This window comes from Equus caballus, chromosome 23 (genome assembly GCF_041296265.1).
Source record: "Equus caballus isolate H_3958 breed thoroughbred chromosome 23, TB-T2T, whole genome shotgun sequence".
Lineage (NCBI taxonomy): Eukaryota > Metazoa > Chordata > Mammalia > Perissodactyla > Equidae > Equus > Equus caballus.
In genome coordinates, this window is record NC_091706.1 from 53,221,535 (window position 1) to 53,245,226 (window position 23,692).

General features: G+C 40.4%; 2 protein-coding genes across 2 annotated transcripts; one reads left to right on the forward strand and one right to left on the reverse strand.

Annotated features, from left to right (window-relative positions):
• Positions 1-9,546: 9,546 nt before the first annotated feature.
• On the reverse strand, positions 9,547-10,210 carry LOC100064468 (interferon alpha-2-like). Its single transcript, XM_001495370.4, has one exon. The coding sequence runs from the start codon at positions 10,208-10,210 to the stop codon at positions 9,653-9,655; it is 558 nt and encodes a 185-aa protein (XP_001495420.2). The 3' UTR covers positions 9,547-9,652.
• Positions 10,211-11,998: 1,788 nt separating this feature from the next.
• Positions 11,999-14,101, forward strand: IFN-OMEGA1 (inteferon omega 1). The gene is given in 1 exon segment (NM_001083595.3): positions 11,999-14,101. A coding segment is annotated over 1 exon segment (588 nt). The 5' UTR covers positions 11,999-13,412; the 3' UTR covers positions 14,001-14,101.
• Positions 14,102-23,692: the final 9,591 nt, after the last annotated feature.

Here is a 23,692-nt window from a genome sequence, read left to right on the forward strand (position 1 = left end):
CAGGCACTTGCAGAGTTCTTCAAGGTCCTCCATTTTCCAACGACATATCTGTGTGAGACTGGATTTCCTTCAAAGTCTTGAAACAAAACAACATATCACAACAGATTGACTGCAGAGCAGATATGAGAACCCAGCTGTCCTCTATTAATCCAGACCTTAAAGAGATCTGCAAAACTTTAAAACATTTCCATTAATTTTTTTGTCTGAAAAATGTATTGATTCTTCATAAAAATGGGTGTTTGTGTTAAGATGTAAGGAGTTTATGTTTGTTACTTTTAGAGGAATAAATATTAAAAACATTCTGAGTCTTAATTTCCAATACAATAAATATCAATAAATATAGCTCCAATAAAAATACTGTCTTTGGAGTCTCAGCAATTTTTTTTTTCTGAGGTAGATTTGCTGTGAGCTAACATCCGCTGCCAATCTTCCTCTTTCTGTATGTGAGCCACCACCACAGCACGACCACTGACAAATGAGTCCATGCCTGAGAAACGAACCTGGGCTGTAGAAGTGGAGCACACCTAACCTAATCACTAGGCCACCAGGGTTGGCCTCAATCGTTTTTAAGAGTATCTGTGGGTCCTGAGACTAAAGCATTTGGAAACTGCTGCCAGTGATAATATTTGTATGTACCTATTTGAGTGGCTCACTGGGGATGAGAATTATGGGTTTATAATAACATTATTCTCTTTCTTTATTGGTTGTTCTACTCAAAGCACAGAATAACAAATGTGATATTTTTCCCTAGCTTTGACAGCGACTGTGGTGTGAGATTATACTGGTGTAAAGTCTGTTGGGAAAGGATGAAGACGAGAGGTAATGAGGACACAGGAAACGAGAAAGAACTGGGTTCAAAAACAATATTCTCCACAATAATAAATGAGTGGTAATCTCACCAAAATCCCTGGAGAAGTTTTCTCGGCAACCTAGAGAATTCCTACGAAACTTAGGAACCACACGAGGAAGCCTGTATTCAGTGTGAGGGAAGAGTCTGTCTTCCCCAGTCTTCCACCTGCTGTCTCCCTCTCCTCCTCACTCAGCGCCCGAGGCTGATTCTGCCCAGGCTGGGGTTTCCCTGTAACCACAAGGCAGCAGCTGGTGATGTAGCGAATCTACCTTCATGCCTCCAACCTGGTGTGCAGACGCAGGATGTGGGGCCAGGATCTATGTGCCCCTGGTTGTAGGCTCTTCTCTCTTCTTTTCCTGTTCCCACATCCTGGATCTCTCATCAGACCTTTGGTGAGACTCATTCCTGAGTTTCCTCCTGGTCCCCTCGGGATCCAGCAGGGACTAGGACACTGTGCTGAGGGTCCTGCCTAACTCTTGCTAACTGCACCCCTCCTCCAATACAGACACTCTACCAGAGGGTCCTACACTCTGCGCCCCCTGCAACACTGGGAATGCTCCCATCAACAGGTTGGTGGCCCAGGGACACACAGAGGCTGCCCACCCAATGTCTCACCATTTGCTGTTGGGCCACCCACTGCTGCTAGACACTCCAGACTGGTCATCTCAGATACAGATGCCAGTCCGCACCAAGCCTGGTGTTCCTTTCCCTTCAGATACCAGGCTGATCTAAGATGGAATTACTTAATTCTCACAAACCCTCTTAGGGGTAGTTTGAACCAGGCCTAGGGTTGAGAAGAGAATTAAAGGGGCAGCACAGTGACAGCAGCTGCTGAATAAGCATCAGCTCCTTCCCTCTGCTGACACATGGGCATGTCTTATTGTCTGTTTTCTGTGTGAGTTTCCTGTCTCTGAAGCAGTTTCTGGATTGTCTTTAAAGTGAAACAGCCTAAAGCACAACCTTCTACACAGTTAAAACTTACAACTAAATTCTGTTTTATTACATCATCGGGCATTGCATAATGAACGGGGGGATGCGAAAATAACAATGAGCTTGATGCAACAAGTGAAAAGGAAACCAAAAGTAGGTTGCCAAACTGGATTTGATGAATGAGGCTGGGCTTCCCCTTTGGTCTGCTGGCTTGGCTGAGTGGAGCGCACTGAATCTTCTCAGAGCAGAGGATTCTCCTGGCTGCCTGTCAAGATGGCTGTGCTATTCTGGTGGAAACTTTTAGCTCCTGAACTTGAGGGAGAACCAGGAAACCAGTGGAGGAAGGTGTGTCCTCGTAGGCAGCGGGTGTGTGTGCCAAGTGAAAATGGCTCTGTCTAGAACTCCGGGATATTTGCTGTGGCTCGCTTGGCTCCATCATCCCAGCGAAAGATAATTTCTCCTGTTGCTTGTGCAGTGGTTGAGCAGTTCTCAAAAGTCTCCTGGTCTTCTCTCTTGGGACCACCTCATCTTCCTGCCCACAGACCTAGAACTCAGGGAATAATCTTCTAACCAGATTTCAATAGAAGAGGTAACGTGGAAGGAGCACTTACTCAGGGCCAGGTACCATTCTGAGCACGTTATAGAAATTACACCAATCCTCACCACAGTTTTATGAGGTGCTACTGGGATTATCTTAATTTTACAGATAAGGGAACTGGACACAGTGAGGTCTCTTTTCCTTTCCTCTGTTATGAAATTTAACCGTTGTATTCTGGGCTCCAAGTTTGAGCAGGACCATTCGAGCCATGGTGTAACCTTCATATCTCTCGTTTCTAGACCCGTTGTAGGGAGGGAAACTTGATCTTGTTCCTAGTTCTTATTTCTTATTCATTTCTTAGCTTTATAAAATGTCCAATTTTGCCAACACTTTGATTTAGCTCTTGCTTCCAAATGACCTGTACATCTCTGGCCCCTCTCCCATTGTCCAGTTCTTTAAATGTCTTTCCATATCCATCTATTGGTTCTAAAGTACCAATGATTTGATGTCTCTCCATTTTACCACGCCCCATGCCGATGGCTCTTTGAGAATACAGCACTTCCATTAGAGCTTACCATTCTTTTCTGTACTTGGTGGTTTATTTCTTCTGTCTGTTCCAGGAGATTGGACTTTTTGAGTCTGAACTTTGCATCCGCAGTCATTAGCACCGTGTCTAGCCCTGGTAGAAACTTAAGTATTGTTTATTGATTAAATAATGTGCTAGGGATATGTGCTTTGATGAGCTCTGACTGTCAAAAAGCGAGGGGTTGTCTCAGCACTCTCTGTTCAGAGTTCATTTTGTAAGTTCTCTTGACAAGAATTGGAGCACCTGCTCTATCCATGAGCACATTCATAGGCCATGTGGACAAAGGAAGGAAAATAAAATTCAAGATGGAACAGAATTTGTTTTGACAAAACTTAAATATTGTTTTAGGCAAGTTTAGCCACTATGCATGAGGGTCTTCTTGCTACTAGATGGTCTCTTTTCTGCAAAGTGTTGCCTGCAAAAGAAATAGAAACCCACCATCAAAAGTCTTTGAAGTGCAAAATAAGTCTTCACTGACATGCCTTGAAGAGACAGCAAAGTGGGAAGTTATATCCTAAAACTGTTCAGTAAAATATATTTAATTCCTGTTTTAACCAGGCATGGAAAGAGATGGAAAGGTATTCACTTCATTTTACAAGGCTGTTACAACCTAGATAACAAAATCAGAGGAGAAAATCACAGGACATTCTTACTTATAAACATGAAGATAAAACTACCATGTTAACAATTAGCCAATCAAATCCAAAGGTGTATTATAAACAAATAACTGGAATTTTCCAGGACATTAATGATAATTCAGGAAAAGAAAATCTGTTCATGTAATTCACCATGTTAATATGTAACAAGGAGGAAAACCAAACCCTAACCTCATTAGGTGCCCCAAACCCTCCATTAATTAAAGAGCTAACCTTAGCCTAGTGAGGCTTAAACAAAGAGCTTAAATCTGATCAATAATATCTTACCTATTAGGAATGCTTTCTGTTATAAGTAACAGACAACTCAGTTAACAGAGGCTAAGACAATGAAGGCAGGTGCCTATCTCAATGCGGAAGGCTACAGGGTGATGGCTGTAGGGTTCAATCAGCAGCTCAAAGCTGTGAGCGTGCTGGATGTGCATCTCTGGACTCTCTTGGTCTCTTAGTGTTGGACAGAGGAAGGCTACACCAGCCCCCAGCATCAAATCCTTACAAGGGCATGCTCAGGAAGAAGAGAGAAATAAGAGCTGAAATCCTCTTTAGAAGTCCCCAGCTGATACCCCCTAAGTCTCATTGTTTAGAATTGTGTCACATGACTCTATCAGGCTGTGTTTGTCTCTCCCTGCCCACTTTTAATTATTGACTTAGGCCGAAAGTGGCAAGGAAAACCTGTAAGAATAAGACACAAGGATCAGGCTGTTTTCTAATGGCTAGCTAATTGCCCCAACACCCACTTTTCCCACTGGTTTGAAATGCCACTTTTATGATATGCCAAGGTCCACTAAATTAAATGGTCTTCTCCTCAACCACTATTCTGCTTTTTTGATCTATTTGTCTATTCTTCCAACAGTACCACTTGATTTTAATCCTATAGCCTTAGAGGATCATTTGATATTTGACAAGTCAATTTCATCTGTATATTTCTTCCTTTCTCAGATTTTCTCATAAATTATTTCTTCTTGATATATGTTATAGTCAGCTTATCAAGTTTCATCTAAAGATCTTGTTGAAGTACACATCAGGAATGCATTGAATTTATGCATTAATACACAATGCAGCAATTAGAATGACTGCAGTAGATTTTTATGTACTAATACGGAAAATTCTCCTAGATCTATTATTAAATAAAAAAATTAGAGATTAATATATATGGGATAATAACATCTACATAATATACGCTAAATATTTCTGTCTTTATAGATGTACTAAATACATGGGAAAATGTCTAGAGGGATACTCATTAAATTATTAGCAGATTGGGATTCAAGTGGGTCCTCCACGTGGCCAAGGGTGGGCTTTTTACTTGAATGAATTGCTTTAAAATTTAACAATGACAATATATTCATTAGTATTTTGTAAATATAAGTAAACTTAAGAAATCCTTTTTAGTTTTTTAACCTCTCACTGATCACGGCAGGTCCTCGTCCCCACATCTCTCTTCCCCATCTCTCTGCTAATGCCAGCCTGCCTTACTCTTCAGGCCTCACTCTGAACACTCGATGAAGACATTTTTCTCCTATGAGTAGCTTCAGCTGTGCATCTTCATCCTTAACCCCCATGAACCCCACACTGATGGCCAAGTGACACAAACAGGTCTGCCCCGTCACAGGGGGCAAGGCAGGGGCCAAGAATACTTATACTTGAATATTTTTCTCCCTGTTCTGTAGATATTAAAAATGAAATATTTATTAGCAGTACGAGACATTGCTTAGTGAGTGTTATATGAAAGAAGCTACAATACGTTAGGGCAAGGAGAGAATGGCGAGAACTCATAATCGGAGAAGTTTTCATGCAGTCCTTGGTTAGATATTTTTCCTGTATTTATCTGTGATGAAATACCTTCCTTAATACTGTCTTCATTTTTTCTCACTACTGAATAGGACTCAGTCGACCTCTAATTCATTACTGACATTACTCTCTTCATGATCACCGAGCACTGACTGACAAATTCAATAGTCTTTTCTCAGTCCTGTTCAGAACAATGATAATCCATTTTAGGGAGCAAATATTGTTGTGTAGTACATACCTTATCCCCTTTCATCAAATCAGCAATCCTGCCAGGAAAGTATTATTATTATTTCCATTTGACAGGGAAGAAAACTGAGGCTGCTCTAAAAGGTTAAGTCGATTTCCCAAGGTCATGCAGTTAATCAGTGGGAAGCCTGAATTGAACATTGGTTCAGCCTCTGAACAAATCCCATGCCCTAGCCACAATATGACTCTTGAGTGTCTCTGCACTCTATTTATTGATATTGTCTATTTATTGATTAACTACTACGTGCACAGTTAATAACAACAGCAACAAATATCTCACAACTGAGTGATTCCTACTAGCCCGGCGTTTTGCACTCATTGCTCATTTAATCTCAGAAGTCTCTGAGGTTAAGCGTTATGATTAACTCCATAATACAGCTGTGAAAATGGAGCCACAGACAGCTCAGGAAACTTGCCCAAGGACCTGCACTAAACTGTGGGAGAGGGTAAGAAGAGTTCCTGTTTGCCAGAAATCTAGGTCCACAAGAGAAGACAAGACTAGAGAAATTTAGAAATAATGCAGTATTCACAAAAACGCTAATTAGTGTGTTAGCGTAACTACTTTATATGTAGATTTAATTTTTTACTTTTATTAACAATCTTTAGGACCTCTCTGCACTGCCCTGCAAATAGGATGAGACACTGTGAAAGGAGAAGTCGTAATCACTCCTCTAAAGGACCAAGTACTCTGCAGTCATTTAAGCCGGGTTCCTCTGCTCAAAGTTCTGGACTAGATGACTCGGGTTAAAAGGATCTGGTACTTCCTTGCCCTTAAGGCACTTACAATCTTTGGGGAAGACATGAACATGGGAAATGATTAGAGTAATAAAAGATCATCTAGATCAACCAACCATTTTAAAGTGTGTAATTCAGTGGTATTTAGTACTCTCACAATGTCATGCAACCACCGCCACTATCTGGTTTCAGAACATTGTTATCACCCCAAAGGGAAGCTTCATACGCGTTAAGCAGCTGTCACTCCCCTTTCCCTCCTCCCTTCCAGGCCCCTGGCAACCACAGTCTGCTTTCGGTCTCTATGAATTTACATTCTGGATATTTGATATAAATGGAATCATACACTTAGTGACCTATTGTGTCTGGCTTCCATCACTTTGCATAATGTTTTCAAGCTTCATTCCCATTGCAGCATGTATCAGTACTTTATTGTTTTTATGTCTGAATAATATTCCAGTGTGTTCAACCATTTGTTGATCCGTTCGTCCAACAATGGGTATGAGGGTTGTTTCCACTTTTTGGGCATTATGTATAGTCCTGTTGAGAACACTTGTATACAAGTATTTGAATATTCATTTTCAATTCTTTTGTGGTATATACTTAGAAGTGAAAGTGCTGGAACATATGGTAATTTTATGCTTAACTTTTTGAAGAACAACCAAATGTTTCCACAGAAGCTGAAACATTTTACATTCCCACCAATGACATGTAAGGGTTCCAGTTTCTCTATCTCCTCACCAACACTTGTTACTTTCCATTTATTTGATTATAACCATCTTAGTAGGTGAGAAGTGGTATCTCATTGTGGTTTTGATTTGCATTTCCCTAATGACTAATGATGTTGAGCACCTTTTCATGTTTTGGTTGGTCATTTGCATATCTTCAGAGGCCCCTCTTGAATGTCCATTCATGTTCTTTGCCCGTTTTTTGTGTTCAACCAAATCAGGTTGTTTGCCTTTTGATTTTTGAGTTGTAAGAATTCTCTATATATTCTTCATAGTAGACCCTTATTGAATATATGATTTGCAAATATTTTTTCCCATTCTGTAGATTGCCTTTTCTCTTTCTGGATAGTGTCCTTTTATGCACACATTTTTCAATTTTGGTGAAGTTCAGTTTATCTAGTTTTTTTTCCTTTCTGGCTTATGCTTTTGGTTTCTTATCTAAGAATCCAATGGCAAATCCAAGGTCTTGGAGATTTATCTCTCTATTCTCTTCTAACAGTGTTTTAGATTTAGCTCTTACATTTAGACCTTTGACCCATTTTGGATTTTGTTTCTATATGGTGTGAGGTTGGGATCCAACTTTATTCTTTCACAATGTGAGTATCCGGTTGTCTCAGCACCATTTGTTGCAGAGACCATTCTTTCTCCTTTGAACAGTCTTGGCACACTTGTCAAAAATCAATGACCATAGATGTATAGGTGTCCTTCTGGATTCTCAATTCTATTCAGTGGGTCTATTTGTCTACCTTTGTGCCAGTATCACACTGTTTTGATAACTGTAGTGTGTAGTGTGTTTTGAAATCAGGAATGTGAGCCTTCCAACTTTGCTCTTATGTTTCAAGATCTTTTTGGCTATTGGAGTCCCTTGCAATTCCATATGAATTTTAGAATTGGCTTTTCCATTTCTGCAAAACTGACCAGTGCGATTAGGTTAGGGATTGCTTTGAATCTGTAGATTACTCGGGGCGGTATTGCCTTGTAAACAAGCTTAAATGTTCCAATCCATAAATATGGGGATGTTCTTTCATTTATTTGGGTCTTTGTTATAGACTGAATTGCGTCAGCCCAATATTTACATGCTGAAGCCATAACCCGTAATGTGGCTGCATGTGGAGATAGAGCCTTTAAGGAAGTAATTAAAGTTAAATAAGGTCATAAGTGTGGGGTCCTTTAGTATTTTCTATGATAAGATCATGTCATCTGTGAACAGAGAGTTCGATTTCTCCCTTGCCAGTTTGGACGTGTTGTGTCCTTCAGTTTTTTAGGGTAGTCACTGTGAGTTAACTGTATTAGAAGTTACTGACCCCTATCCTGGGATTCTTTGATATCTCCTTGCAGTCTGGTGAATGGTCATTTGCTTCCTGGTATCTCCTCCCATCTAACGAGGATTTAAATGCAAAATGATGGCGTATCCTAGTAAGAATCCATTTTCAGATTGAATACTAATGATTCTGAGTCTGAGAGTTGGTAATGCGTCAGTTCTCTTTATTTTTCAGTGATATACCTCTTGATAAACTCACTTTTCTTCTCCTTAGGACAGCTGTCTAGAAGACTATAAACAACTTGAGTACAGAGTAAGACCTCATTCAACTTTGCACTCTAGCACCTAACATCACTCCCAATACATAGTTCTGTGTAGGAGCTCAAACAATATTTGTCAGGTGAATAAGAACAGTGATGATAAAAAGCATCATAACCAATTGTCAGAGAGGAGTTTTGAGAGTCAAATAAATGAACTTGAAACCATCTTGGAAAGCCAAAGGCATTTCAAGGTAAATTATAAGGAAGTTAATTTAGTTGATAGGGATACTCTCTTCAATTTTGTGCTTGAAATATTTAGAACGCAAGAAGAAGAAATGAGACATCTGGACTGGTCAAGTGTAGAAAATGTACTCACCCTCCCGTGCTCAGCCTTCTCCAAGATTCTCCAGTGTCCACATGTATAGATTGCCTTCCGTCAGCTTATATGATTCTTGTCTAAACCATGAAGCATCTCCAGGTGTTGGAGGCCCCAAGCAGGTAATGGTGTTGAAGCCCTGGGCTTTCTCCTCAGATCTTCCTTCCATCTCTGAGCCCTGTCCAGGGAATCGCATCCACCCCTTCTCAAAATGTCCGTGGTGCAATGGCGGCCCCTATTCCCTCTTCACTCAGGAACTTTCCTTAAGTTTACTTTGTGGGATCAGGCTTAGGGTTAAGTTTTTATTCAAAAAGTGTGTACAAGCAAAATTGGTTTTTAAAAATTGCTTTTATTTCCCACAACTTAAAAATAAAGAGTAGTCTTGGCCAAACAGAATAGTAAAAAAGTGTTCTATGAACAATGAATATTTAAATACTATGAATAACATAAATATTTCAAATACTTTAAATAAATAATAAAAATTGAAAAGGGTTTTCGGCTAAAGCAAATGGATTGTGCATTTCTCTCTTCTAAACAACTTATTGTAAATTACAACACAATATAATTTTATAATAATCCCATACATTTGCTATGACTTATTTTTCATCAGGAATAAAAATAGAGCTGAAGATTGCACTTTGAATCTCAGGAAATAGCCATTTAGTTGCCCAGATGAGCTGTTTCGAGACTCCATGTCTTCTTTATTGGCTGAGTTTTCCGGTGAGCTTGTTCATGAAGAGCAAGCACCTTCTGATTTCCACCCTGACGACCTCCCAGGCGCAGCCGCTGTAGTCTTTCTCTTTCAGATACAGACTGATTCTTCGGAAGTACCTCTTCACAGCCAGTGTGGAGATCTCACTTCCCAGGGCTGATTGTTCCACCTTCGTCTCCTTCCCCAAACATGTCTCCAGGTCATCCAGCTGCTGATAAAGGCCAAGGAGGAATTTGTCCAGGAGGGTCTCATCCCAAGCGGCACGGGAGCCAGTGGTGCTGAAGAGATGGAAGGTGTGCTGGAGCATCTCATGCAGCACAGCTGCGGCTTGTGTCTTCCCAAGCTGGTCCCCATCCACAAGTATCTGAGGAAATCGGAAGTCAGCCCTGTCCTTCAGACACAACAGGGTGGAGATTCTCCCCATTTGACTCAGAAGTGTAATGGTTTCCTGATTGCCCTGTCTCAGAGGCGGGTCACAGCCCAGAGGGCAGGCAGGGCAGGAGCCCAGCATCACCAGGGCCAGCAGCACAGAGACTGGGAGGGCCATTGGGCAGCTGGAGGGCTCTGCAGGGCTGCCTGAGGGGGAGTCTCAGCGAGCTCTGAGGACTTTGGGTGCTCAGTGCCTTTTACATAGTATAGACACTTTCATTTTCTGGGTTTTTCCACTTTGTTGTCCTTTCCTTTCTCTTTCTACTTTTTTTTGTGAAGTCAATTAAAAATGTGCACTTATTGATATGAACGCCTAGATAGGAAACTCCAAACCATGTGCACCAATGCATTATCTACACAGTATTGTAACACAGTTTTCACACCTCTTAGATTTTTCGTGAGGAGAAAAACCTAGAAAAGTCAGAGAAGGAGGAAACAGTCATACAATAAATGGTGGCTTTTGCAGGTGAGCAGAAAACGTAAAGTAGCTCATAAAAGAGATATCGATTTTTCTTATTTTTTCCTTAATTATACTTTTCCTCCTTCTTTAAAAAATTTTAATTGTATGTATACCTTAAAGATATCATCTGACTTGGTCTTAAGCTCACAGAAGATATTGTCTCGCAGATAAGATTTGTGAAAAATGAATTACGGTGCACTTCTGGTCTCCTGGGCACATTGCTGGGTGTTGGTTTCCTGAAAAGTTTGAAGTTTGCCTGCGTGTGATTCACTCCGTATGCTCGTAGTTAAGTCAACCATCTAATTACTTGTTTAACATCTAACTACCCAGACAGACTGTAAGCTCCCTGAGGACAGTAGTGCCATATCCCAAGTGTCCTAGAAGGTGCCTGTTACAGAGGAGGTACACAGAGGGCTCTCTGTCCCATAGCACGTACAAAACGAGTACATGTTCCAGTGAGGGAGTAGACGTAAAATCTGGGGACTGGGTCAGAACATGGGAGTTTCCTAAAAACAAGGATAGTAAGAACAAATTTTGAGTGGATGATTTCACCTCCTGGATAATTTCTGACAATATCTCAGATGGGAATAGGAAGTTTCAGAGAAACAGTAGAGCTCAACAAACACATCGTGTGAAAGGCAGGACTGGAGCTTAGCAAGTGAAGAGGGAGCTGTAGCCTCTTCCTGTGTGTTGTAATGTGTCTAGAATGAGCGATTGGTGATTTTTAGTGACTAAGAACAACGGGAATTAGAGAGTAAGAACTTCCTGAGTGTTTATCTAAGACAAAAAGCATGTTGTTGAAGGAGACAGCCCAATCTAGTGGCGAGGGCAGTAGACTGTGGGGCTAGGCCTGGGTTCCTGTCACAGCTGCAGCCAGCACTGGCTGTGTGACCTTGGGAACCTCAGTTTTCTCTTCTGTTATACAGAAATGATAATCATATCTACTTTTTTTCTGAAGTATGCGCTACCCATTTTCTAGAGCCCAACTCTGTACTGTGCGATATATATTTTCTTTGGTCAGAAAGATTGGCCCTGAGTTAACATCTGTTGCCAATCTTCCTCTTTCTTTGTTTCTTTTTCTCCCCGAAGCCCCAGGACGTAGTTGTAGAGCCGAGTTGCAAGTCCGTCTAGTTCTTCTATGTGTGATGCCGCCACAGCAAGGCTTGATGAGTGGCGTGTGGGTCTGTGCCCAGGATCCCCACCGGTGAACCCTGGGCTGCCAAGGGAAGTGCGCTAACTGAACCACTCGGCCACTGGCCGGCCCCCATATCTATTTCTTTGGACTGTTGTGAAGATTGGATGATGTAGCGTACCATAACGATGCCTGACAAAATGGGTACGCACTATCTGTCAGCTGTTCCCACAATGGAGAAACGTAACCTGTCGAAGTTTGGGAACTGGATGGAAGCTGCCCTGAGACGATCTGCTTCCCTTCCTTGAATTCTCAGCTCACTAATAAACACTTTTATTTCTAATCTCATCGCTTATGTGAACATGAGCATGTGTCCCCATGACAGGGAGTGTCCTGTCCAGATGACCAACGTTTACTAGCCTTCAGGGAATAGCTGACCTCTCACTGACAAAGAAATCACAGAACAGATTCTCTGACTTAGCAAAGCTGAAAACTAGCCCTTCAGGTAGCAGCCTGCCTTCAAGAGCCGGCTGCCCTCCTCTGCACCTGCCTGCGGCTACAACAATCACACACAGGCTGGTTTGAAACCTGTCCCTCTGTCTAGAGCTCTTGCTCCGTGACTTGGGTAGTTCAGTGACATTTTGTTGTTTCGATAAAGAAGATGTCACTTCTTTTCTTTTTCATTTTCAGCATCATTTACTTTCCAATTTCCTTTGTGCATTCCTTTTTCATAACTGCTTACTTTTACTTTCTAGGAATGTTAAAAGAGAGAGGAAAGTTCTGAGTCTTGAAAATCATACAGGAAATATGTGACCTCTTCTTTTCCCTTACATTTTCTCTTCCTGTTTTTGCAACAAACCTCAAGGTGGAAATAGAAAATATTTCAGGAGCATTAGGACAACTTTTATAAAGTAAAACAACAAATACAAAAGAAGAGGTAAGAATTTTAGAATTAGGCAAAAATAGCAAAGAAAAAATGGATTGCTTGACCATGATTTTGACAGAGCTAGGACAATGGCCTTGGTTGGGACAAAGCAGCGGCCCGAAGCAGCAAAGACACATTCCAGCTGCTCAAACACCTGGACGGTGGTGGTGGTTGCACTTTACACTTCGTGAGGGCAGGAGTGGAGGTTAACCATCTTGGTATAGCCCAAGCTCAACGTAATGATGGGCAAGTACTAAATATTCAGTAATTTTCTCCATTGAGCAGAGCAAATAAAACTAAATTTGACAAACTAAATATTTTGTCGCCGAGAATAAGGTAAGATCTATGCCTGTAAAGATCAGGTGTCTTTTACATCTGATCAACACTTCCAAGAGGGAAGGGAGGAGCAAGAAGATTTAGAAAAGAAGCCTAACAAAGCCTTCTTAAAAGTCGTTTTTAACATCAGAGAGAAATATCCAGATGTCCCTATCAATAGTTCAAAGTTGGTTTTTGCTGAGATGATAAGCATTTCCTTGAATTGGGACTTCTAAGCTTTTAATGAATAAATTTCACTTCAGTTGTAAGAATACAGAAAGAGTCGAAAGTAATGACAACTTTCCAGGTTCTCGAAGAGAAAGGAAAGTCCAAAATGGGGAAGTACAAAGACCTGGGGAAAATTCAGAGAATGAAAACTCTTGTGCTGAGTATTTAAGAGGCACCTAGACAGAAGATCCTCAGAGAAGCTAGACAAAAGCTCTCAATCTCCCGTCTCAACCAGAAGAGCTGCGTCTTGGCACTTACCAATGGCTTTCTCAGTGTCTTCCCTGATGGCACTGGTGGTGATCTCCTCCAGCCCCGTCTCCTCCATGAGCTGCGACCTGCCTGCGAGCCTTGACTTGAGAAAGCAGGAGACCCTCAGAGTTCTGGACCAAATGGAGACAATCTCTCCTCCTTCCTGTCTGAAGCACAGGACAGACTTCAAATTCCCCCAGGAGCAGCTGGATGGCAGGCAGTTCCCAGAGGCCCAGGCCACGTCTGTCCTCCACGAGATGCTCCAGCAGATCGTCAACCTCTTCCACACAGAGCGCTCCTCTGCTGCCTGGAACACGACTCTGCTGGACCGACTCCTCACGGGACTCCATCAGCAGCTGGAAGACCTCAACACCTGCTTGGATGAGCAGACAGGAGAGGAAGAATCCGCCCTGGGAACTGTGGGCCCTACACTGGCCGTGAAGAGGTACTTCAGGAGAATCCGTCTGTACCTGACAGAGAAGAAATACAGTGACTGTGCCTGGGAGATTGTCAGAGTGGACATCATGAGATCCTTCTCTTCATCAGCAAACCTGCAAGGAAGATTAGGAATGAAGGATGGAGACCTGGGGTCACCTTGAAATGATTCTCCTACACTACTGGGCCATGGCACCCTTGCACCTGTCTTTAGTCATTTCAAAAGGCTCTTATTTCTGCTTTGGTCATATACTTTATTGAATTCAATTCAGCAAATATTTTGTCAGTAGTTTTAAGCAAGAATATGTAAGAAATATTCAGGTCCTAGAGCATCAGTGCTTAAGAGAGGGCTGCCCTCATGTTTCTATTTATTGTTTGTTTGTTTATTTATTTATATTTATTTATTTATTCTTTTCTCTTATCATATTTATATTTATGGTTTCATATATAAGATTATTGCCTTTCTATTCTACTAAAATTTAGAAAACATGTTGACTTTTCCATTTTATAAATTTACATTTTGTTATTGTTCTTTTTAAACTGCATTTTATTTTTTTATTTTTATCTTTCTGATTATTTCTTTTTTGAGGAAGATTGGTGCTTAGGTAACATCTGTTGCCAGCTTCTCCGTTTCGTTTCCCATTTCTCCCTAAAGCCCCAGTATATAGTTGTATATCCTGGTTTCAAGTCCTCCTAGTTCTTCTATGTGGGATGCCACCATGGCATGGCTTCATGCGTGGTGGGTAGGTCCCAGCCCAGGGTCTGAATTGGAGAGCCCTGGGTCTCCATAGGGGAGCACGTGAACTTAACCATTGGGACACGGGGCCAGCCCCTGCATTTCTTCTATTTATTAAATTCTCATCGAAGAAAACTTCTTGAGTCCATTTATCCTTAAAACCTAAATCCAAGGCCTGATTTTCCAAACCTAATCAAAGAATGGAGGTGCTTTCTCTTCGTCAACAGGCTCATAGGATAACTCAGGACGTTAAGAAGGAAGCTGATTCCCAGTGACGGATGTTCTGGCTCTGACTCTCAATTGTTCATTCATTTCAAAAACTATTTTGTGCTTCACCTATAAAATAATTTGAAGCATATTTGGCACATTTTATGAGTAATATTAAGCATATCTATGTTCAACTGTTTTCAGAATTAGAGGAAATGTAACTGGTACCCTGTGGCTGAACCTCATGTTATAAAATCAGTATTTATATATTTATATAAATTCATCTATTCATTTTTATGGATTTGCATTTGTTCGTTCTATTTTTATAGAATAACATGTTCACATTTTCTTCTTTAGCAAAAATGTTACTTTTTACTTATTAAATTTATTTTATGACATTCCTGTTCTTTTTTTTAAAGTGAAAAAACTTCCCCAAAGTTGTAATTCTGCAAACTAACGGTGAAGGTGCATGGCGCAGTTCATTCACCCCTTCATTGGCCATGAGGATAGAGTCTTGAGTGTGAGATGTGTCGTCCTGCCCTTATGGAGCTCCCCTGGAGCAAAGGACACAGCCATTAAAGAAGTAGTTATAATGTAATTAGGTATTTACATTTGGTATCAGGGCCAAATAGAAGAAGAAAAGACGCCATGGCAGTCAGTATCCTGGGTGGCTCATTTAAACTACCCTTCAGTTTTCCCCAGGGAAGTAATATTAAGTGTGAGGCTTAAAGGATGAGTAGGAGTTTGTTAAGTATTGTGCGGAGGGCAAAATTTCCCAGAGTAACAAAAGACTGCATAGAGAGTGTCCCTGTAGCAGGAAAGGCAAATTTAAAGAAGTGAAAAACACCAGGGTGGGTGGAGTGTACCGACATGTAATGAGGCTGGAGAAATGGAAAGAGGCCCAATGATTGACTATGTTAAAGATGTTCCACTTTATCTTAAGAGCCAAGGAAAGTGACTCTAGGATTTAAAGCTGGAGCTTGACCAGAGCAGGTGCGGGGAAATCCTTTAGAGAAGCAGTTCTCAAAGTGCGGTCTGTGGGTCCCTATGGGTCCCCAAGACACTTTAAGGAGATACACAAGGCCAAATTATTTTTCTAATAATAATAAGACTTTATTTGCCTTTTACACCACGTTAACCATTTACACTGATGGTACAAATACAATTGGGGATAAAACTGTTGGTGGCTATGTGTCAATCAAAGCAGCGGCACCAAAATGGACTAGTAATCATTTTATTTTTCCCTGTATTATACTTGAATGAAAAAAAAATGCCACTTTCACTTGAGAATGGCCTGATGAAATAATAACTTTATTATTATTTTTGTTTTCTCTAAGGTATGCTTTTGAGGAGGAAGATGGGCCCTGAGCTAACATCTGTTGCCAATCTTCCTCTTTTTTTTCTCCTCAGGCCCCAGTACATTGTTGTATATCCTAGTTGTAAGTGCTTCTAGTTCCATGTCAGATGCTGCCACAGCATGGCCTAATGAGCCGCGGGTAGGTCCATGCCCTGGAACCGCTGAAACCTGGGCCATGGAAGTGGAGCATGTGAATTTAACCACTATGCCACTGGGTCAGCGTCTGAAATAATAAGATTATTAATTTTACTAAATCTTGACTTTTGAGCACATGTCTTTTTAATTTTCTCTGTTCTAGTCTTTCTAAAATTCTGTGGACAAGCACTTCTACTGCTTATATGGTGATTGTTTTGAGGAAAAGCACTTATGTGATCATTTGAGTTGAGCTAAACTAGACACTTTTCACAGAGTCCGTTTTTACTCAAAAGAACGACAGACAGACAAACTACGATTAGTCAGAGTTGGGCATTTAACAGACGTTTTCTCAAGATATTTATAAAATGAACCTGTCGCTTCAAGAAAAACATTTGTAGCCAATGATGCCAGTTGAGCTTTCAATACAAAATCAGAATTTTGGAAAATCTACAACTATGAACTTGACAACTTCCCAATACTTAAAACTTTTGTGATGACCACAATGGTGATTTTAACAAATGAACTACTTGATTATACAAATTCAAATATAGCTACATTTGTAAGACCTGAATATCCCAGGGAACCAACAGTTTCCTAATGACCTAAATTATATTGCATATAATACAAAATCCTGCATAGGTAAAAGAGACCTACTCAAAGACTAAGTCAGAGTGATAGGTTTTTATGAACCAGAATTTTAAAAGTTCATTGTTTTGGTTTCAGATTCCTCCTTGCAATAAATTCTTAAGAAATTACCACTTATCAAGCTCTGGTTTTATAGTGATGCATTATATAAATATATTGTCTAGTATCAAATCATCTCTATAATTCTAAGTACTCTTCCCTATCATGGTGAATAAGTTTATTAAGGTGATTTTGAATTCATCACAGTGAAAAGCATATGGAAATGGGAAAATACTGATTGGGTTTAAATCATAGTTCTGCTACTTAATAGCCTGTATTCTGTTGCTCTTGCACATAGTAGGTGCTCAATAAGTGATAGTTAAGGGCCAGTCCCATGGCATAGTGGTTAAGTTTGGCATACTCTGCTTCAGTCATCCCGGCTTGTGGGTTTCGATCCTGGATCTGCACCACTCATCAGCCATGCAGGTGCCAACCCACATCCAAAATAAAGGAAGATTGGCACAGATGATAGCTTAGGGCTAATCTTCCTCAAGCAAAAAAAGAGGAAGATTGGCAACTGATGTTAGATCAGGGCAAAACTTCCTCAGCAAAAAAAAAAAAAAAAAGTGATCATTATTATCTAAAGACTTGCGGTAGAGAATAAGGTATTGTTCAAGAGCTTGGTAGGATTGTTGAGAGATAAAAGTACTTCCTATAAAGTGGTTAGCACAGTTCCCTGTTGCAGAGTGAACGTTCAACAAATGTCAGCTTTTATTATTTAAATTCATGCTATTTAGTATTCTTTTATTGACTTTAACGAATGAGGCCAGTCTATGTTCAATTCATATGTTCAATAAAGCTATGAGTTTACCTCAGTGTGTAACTTTGACTGCTTCTGCAAATTTTAAGAATATGCTTTAATTTCCATTAGTTACTAAATTTCTCATTTTATTTTTTCCTCTCTGACTTGACTGTAATTTTTCAGTATGATTTTAAATATCTAAGGGATTGGTTTAAAGATTACTTTAAAATTAATTTCAGGCATTGTGATCTGAGCATACAACTTATAGTATTTTTGCACTGGAGGAATTATTGATATTTTCTTTGTAGTCTAATATATGATGATTTTTGTGATGATTAATAAATATTTGAAAGGTTGTATTTCTTATTCTAGGTTAGAGTGCCCTATAGCCTTAGCCACTAATTTTCTCTTTTAAATCATATATTCCAATTCTTCTGGTTATTTTTCTATACTATTGTTATAGACTGATAACATCGTGCTAAATTTCAACTACCATCATGTGTCTGTTCACATTTCTATACATGGCTGAATATTTTTGCTCAATGTTTCATATTATTTGAATTTTAGATCCATGCCTTTTATAATTTAATTATAGATTCCATTTGTTTCCTGTATACTGGCTGTCTGTCTCTAATTTAACACATTCATTGAATTCTCATGGATATCAATATTGATATTAAGCCTCATCAATCTTTCATTGACATTAATATTGCCATCTCTAATTACTTTCCTTCATTTTCTTTTCTTGCTCTCTCTTTGCCCATCTTTATATTTATCGTTTTAGTAGTATTTAATATTATTTAATTTTATGCTTTTCTTCTTACACTGTTATAATGGGGTTATTGCTTTAAACCAATCGAGTTTTTTCTTTTAATAGGAAAGTGTAGGTGTTTATTTTTGTTATCTTAACCATTATGTTCGGTTCTCAAATTTATTGATTTAAGCATTATTTTTTACATTATTTTTTGATGCTTTTCATACTCCCTCCAATTCTCCAATTGTCATTAATTTAAAGACAATATATTTGTAAAACCAACTTAAATTTTCTCAATTTTTGAATGAAAAATTTCACCATATTTAAAAAAATAAAATTGTTAAGGTATTTCACTCATTTTAACTGATTTTACTATTCACTACCAGTTCTTACTGAGACTGTTACTTTCAGTCATCCTAGTAAATGTGCATATGAATCATGATATGAATAGATATGCTTGTGAAATTATGTTCATATCTACACAGATGAGAAGGTCTAAATAATTAATGAATAAATATTAACTCCTTCCTTTAGAAAATAAATATATATTAATTTTGAATGCTCTTAGAATGACAGCAATTCGGATGCTAAATTAGTGCCATGTAATCCAAATCTAATCATGGGAAATATGTAGGAGTCACGTGGTCAGTAAAGTGGTAATCAACTTGAATTAAACAATTGTCATTTTAAGATGAAGCATATAGAACAATGAGTTTGATATTCTTGTCTAGCTTGTACCCTGGCTCTGAAGACAGTTCTCATCCTGAAACACAAAATCTTTTTGAAAGATGATAATAGTGTTGCCATCATTAGTCATTTTCACTTCTGACATGTTTTTCAAGGCTTCTAATGAAACTGTAGCAAGGTACACTTACAATTAAGGAAACAACTAGAAGATCTGTGTGAGTGCCACATAGACTACCCCCCTTTTTTTTAAGATTTTATTTTTTCCTTTTTCTCCCCAAATCCTCCCGGTACATAGTTGTGTATTCTTCGTTGTGGGTTCTTCTAGTTGTGGCATGTGGGACGCTGCCTCAGCATGGTCTGATGAGCAGTGTCATGTCCGCGCCCAGGATTCGAACCAACGAAACACTGGGCCGCCTGCAGCGGAGCACACGGACTTAACCACTCGGCCACGGGGCCAGCCCCTATAGACTACCCCCTTTTGATGGCTCCCCAGCAACCTTTAACCAAGAAGGCAGGTGAGTCATGTTAGGTCTGAGCTGTATACAAGCAGCGGGGCTTCCTTCATCATGGCATGCTCTCCATCTGTTACTGTAGGACTTTCTTGGTCTTTCGTTGGTGATTCATCATCCAGTGCTGGACTGGATCAAGCGAAAACAACGAGAGAATGAAGATTGTAGGCAACATTTTCTCCCTGTGTTCCAGGCCATCAGCTTTGGAGTCTCCTTTGACTGCGCCACAGATATGTAAGCTTGGTGTTATGCTGCCATCTACTGGATGTGGGTCAAATACTGGCTTAGAACCTGGGTAGGTTGTTTGCCCTTCCATCACCTCTGGTGGGAAGAAGGCAGGCAATTAGAAACAAAAGAAAGAGTGTTTTGATGTCTTGCCCATTTAAAAACAAAGAACCAAGTGTATAAGTGAAGCCCAAAAAATTTTAATTCATAATAGTGATCCTAGTAATGTGAAATTTGTGTTTGTAGATCCAGATATTCATCGTCTGACTCCAAAGTAAGTTCACACATACAGTTGGCATATTTGTATAAATGGACTAATTAAACCGAAAAGTGGCATTTGTGTTTAATTAACCATTTGTTTGTCAATATTGTTCTTATTGTCCCTGGGCTCACTTACGTCATATCAAGCACCGCAGTAAGATAATTAATCAAGTTTTAATAACTGAATCTTGGGATGAAGGGGTTGGGTTTTTGGTCCTCTTCGCTGAAAAGATCCTTGAGTTCTGCTGTGCAAATTTGCTCACCCACCTCCCCCATCAATAACCTTCTAGTTCTACACATCCATAATTGCTTTCAAGAAAGCATTCATTGGAAGCATACGCTCACTGGACATTTTCTCCATGTAGAGTCACATGAGCTATGTCAAGATTCCATGACAATGAGCACTGCCTGTGTGGGATGAAGCGATAAGGATGCATTGGCAGGGCTGGAAGTGGCAGCCAAACTGGCGACAGTTAGGGTAGATAGAAAGGGACCAGCCACCAAATTTTAGAGCCAGAAAATTGACTGAGGAGGAAGATTCAGTGTGGTGAGTAGCTCATGATGAGGCTAGAAATGTAATTTTTCCCAGCCAGGGTCAACAACCTTCCCGGAATAATCAGAAGATCATTGTAAGCATCCAGATTATAGAAAGCCGAATTTCATCTTCATCCCTTGGACCGAAGTTTCTGATACCCCTTTCAATTAAGTTGGACCCGGGATTCTGGTCAAGGACCAAGAGGGCTGATCGTGACAAATTCTTGGGTTCACTGTGAAGTGCTGAAGGAGGAGGAGCAGGAGCTGGGACCTCTGGAATTACTGAGAAGTGACCTTCCAGCTCCCCATCAGGCTGAAGAGGGAAGGTGGAAAGAAAGCAGTGAGGTAGGAGGCAGTGGGACAGAAATCAGATCAATGTGGAAACGACTCAAAGCATGGGATTGACATAGGGCATGAGAAGATGGGACTCAGACTCCAGGAGAATCCATTAGAGCTCCAGCTCTCCAGGTGAGGGGAGGAATTTATAGAGGGACCTGTGCTTTTTCAAAGACCACCCTGCGGGAATCCTTTATTTCTTGGTTGATCTTCCCATAGTCAGATTTTCCTTTTCAGGGGAGCTGAAGAGTAAATAATAACAGAGAGATACCTACTGTCTACCCCAAGATATATTTCTTCTAGACCTTTCCCATAGGATCCCAGGTAGGGAAATGGCTTCAGACAGCAACTGGACCAAGTCTCCTATCTTCTCATCACTGGCCAACATCACCTAGAGAAATCACCTGGACTCTCAGAAGTTAAAGGTTTATCTAAGAAATCTGAGAACACGCGTCTGCCGGGGCAATTTTCTTTACATCATACCACGTCCAAATTTTCTTTTCACTAAGTAAATTTTTTCTTCTTCCGCTGCAGAAAACAGCTATTTATTGTCGATCATCTGATCTTTATTGAAAGATCAATATTGTTTCTTGTTGAACATCAGACTTTGTAAAGAACTACCTGAAACCCCAGCTCTATTCTCCGATCTCTCAGTGTATCCATTTAGAGGTCAAAACTGTCAATTCAAAAATAGTCCTCTGAGCACTAAGAGAAGGGGAGGTGGATGTTAATTCTCAAAACATTTCAGTAGTGCAGAGATGACAAAGTGTGTCAGTGGCAATTTTTACCGACCACGACGAGAGTGAATGGCACGTGTTGGCAAAAAAAGGAGAAATTATAGTGTAAAGTAGACCGGACCTTTGCATAACAATCTTTGAGCACTTACTTTGCACCAGGCTCTATGCCTTTGCGTTTCTTTATTTTAGTAAATAAATATATATATATACACATTCATATTACCCATGAGCTAACATCTGTGGCCAATATTCCCTCTTTTTCTTTCTTCCCCACAAAGTTTCCCAGTACATAGTTGTATATTCTAGTTGTAGGTCCTTCCAGTTCTGCCATAGAGGGACGCTGACTCAACATGGCTTGACGAAACGTGGTAGGTCTGTGCCCAGGATCTGAACCCTGAAACCCTGGGCCACCGAATCAGAGCGCGTGAACTTAACCAGTCAGCCACGGGGCTGTCCCCTAAGAATACTGTTTATTTCAAAAACTATTCTTGGTATTTTGTTTGTCTTCTTGCTTGTTTGCTTTTCCTATGGGACAGTGAATAGAGGAGATGAAATCAGTTATAAAAAGCACAGTAAAATTTTTGCCTATGTGAACCATACTCAGTAAATTTTAGTCTTGTTTCCATCTTTCTTAGGTAAATAGGTAGCAATGGAAGGACTGAATCATATGGAAGTGTAGGTTTCCCTTTTCAAGGAACGGCTAAATTGTTTTCCAACATGGTTCTACCATTCGACTTTCCCGCGAGCAGTGAAGGGGAGTCCCATCGCTCCACATCCTCTCCAACACTCTGTACGCTCAGGCTTTGTAGTTTTAACCCTTCTCGTCAGTGTGCAGTGGTGCTTAATGGTGGTATTAAATGGCATTTTCCAAATCACTAATGGGCATCTGTTCCTATTCTTATTTGTCACCTGCATATCTTCTTTGGTAAAGTGTCTACACAAATGTGACAGGAAAAATTTTAAGGAATTTATATCCACTCTCTGGCCACGCCCCCTTTTTGTCTGGGTTGTGAAATGCCTCCACCAATATCTTTCCCGTCTGTTATTCCTGCAGAATCTGACATCACATACCCTGAGATGCTGGGGGATGCTGGCCAGCTCCAGGGAGCCTGCACCACGCTGTTGTCCGTGAGATGTCTCTGCAGCATCTTCAGTACAAAGGGCCCAGGATGTTTGGGATGAGACTCTCTTGGAGAAATTCCACATTGGACGTCATCAGTGGCTGCAACAGCTGGAGATGTATTTGGATCAAAGGATATTTAGGAGAGAACTTTCTGGAAATGAGATTCCAAGTCTGGCTGTGAAGAGTTCCTTGCAACAGTGTTCGGTTCTTTTGGATCCACATATGAGTGAGATCATACAGCATTTGTCTTTAAGACCCAGAGGGTTCTAAGGGGCATGTTGCATTGAGTCCAGAGACAAGCTACCCTAGGACTTCTGACAACCTTAGTACCAAACATGTGAAATGTGCTTATCTGGGCTCACTGGGGTTACAAGACTCTTACTTATCTAACCCTTCCTGGCCTCTATTTACCACCGTCCTCTGTGAAATGGATAAGAAAGTAATAGGCCCTAATCCACCATCCTAATACCAAATCTGACGCTGCTCCTCACCAGCTGTGTCTCTGGGGCAAGAACCTGCCCTTCTCAGGACTGCACACCTCCCCACAGTGTTCCGAGCTGCATGTGAGGGAACGTAAGTCGAAAGAGTATGTGTGAAACCACACGCAAAGTGCTGTGTGCAGGTGAGTGGCTATTCTTCAACACAGCTAGTTGTATTATTTCGGACTGTTGATCCAGCTTGCCATGGTAGTTTATACAGAATAGTTTAGTGGTTAAGGAATGTGCTTCTGGAGGCAGAGCCTGAGGCTTGGATCCCAGCTCTGCAATTTGCTGGTAATGGAATCTTTGCAAATAACATAAATACGACACTTCCTAGTTTCCTCCTCTTT

Bases quoted from the DNA above. Each gene is read 5' to 3' on its own strand.
- LOC100064468 (XM_001495370.4), bottom strand. From the start codon at position 10,210: ATGGCCCTCCCAGTCTCTGTGCTGCTGGCCCTGGTGATGCTGGGCTCC.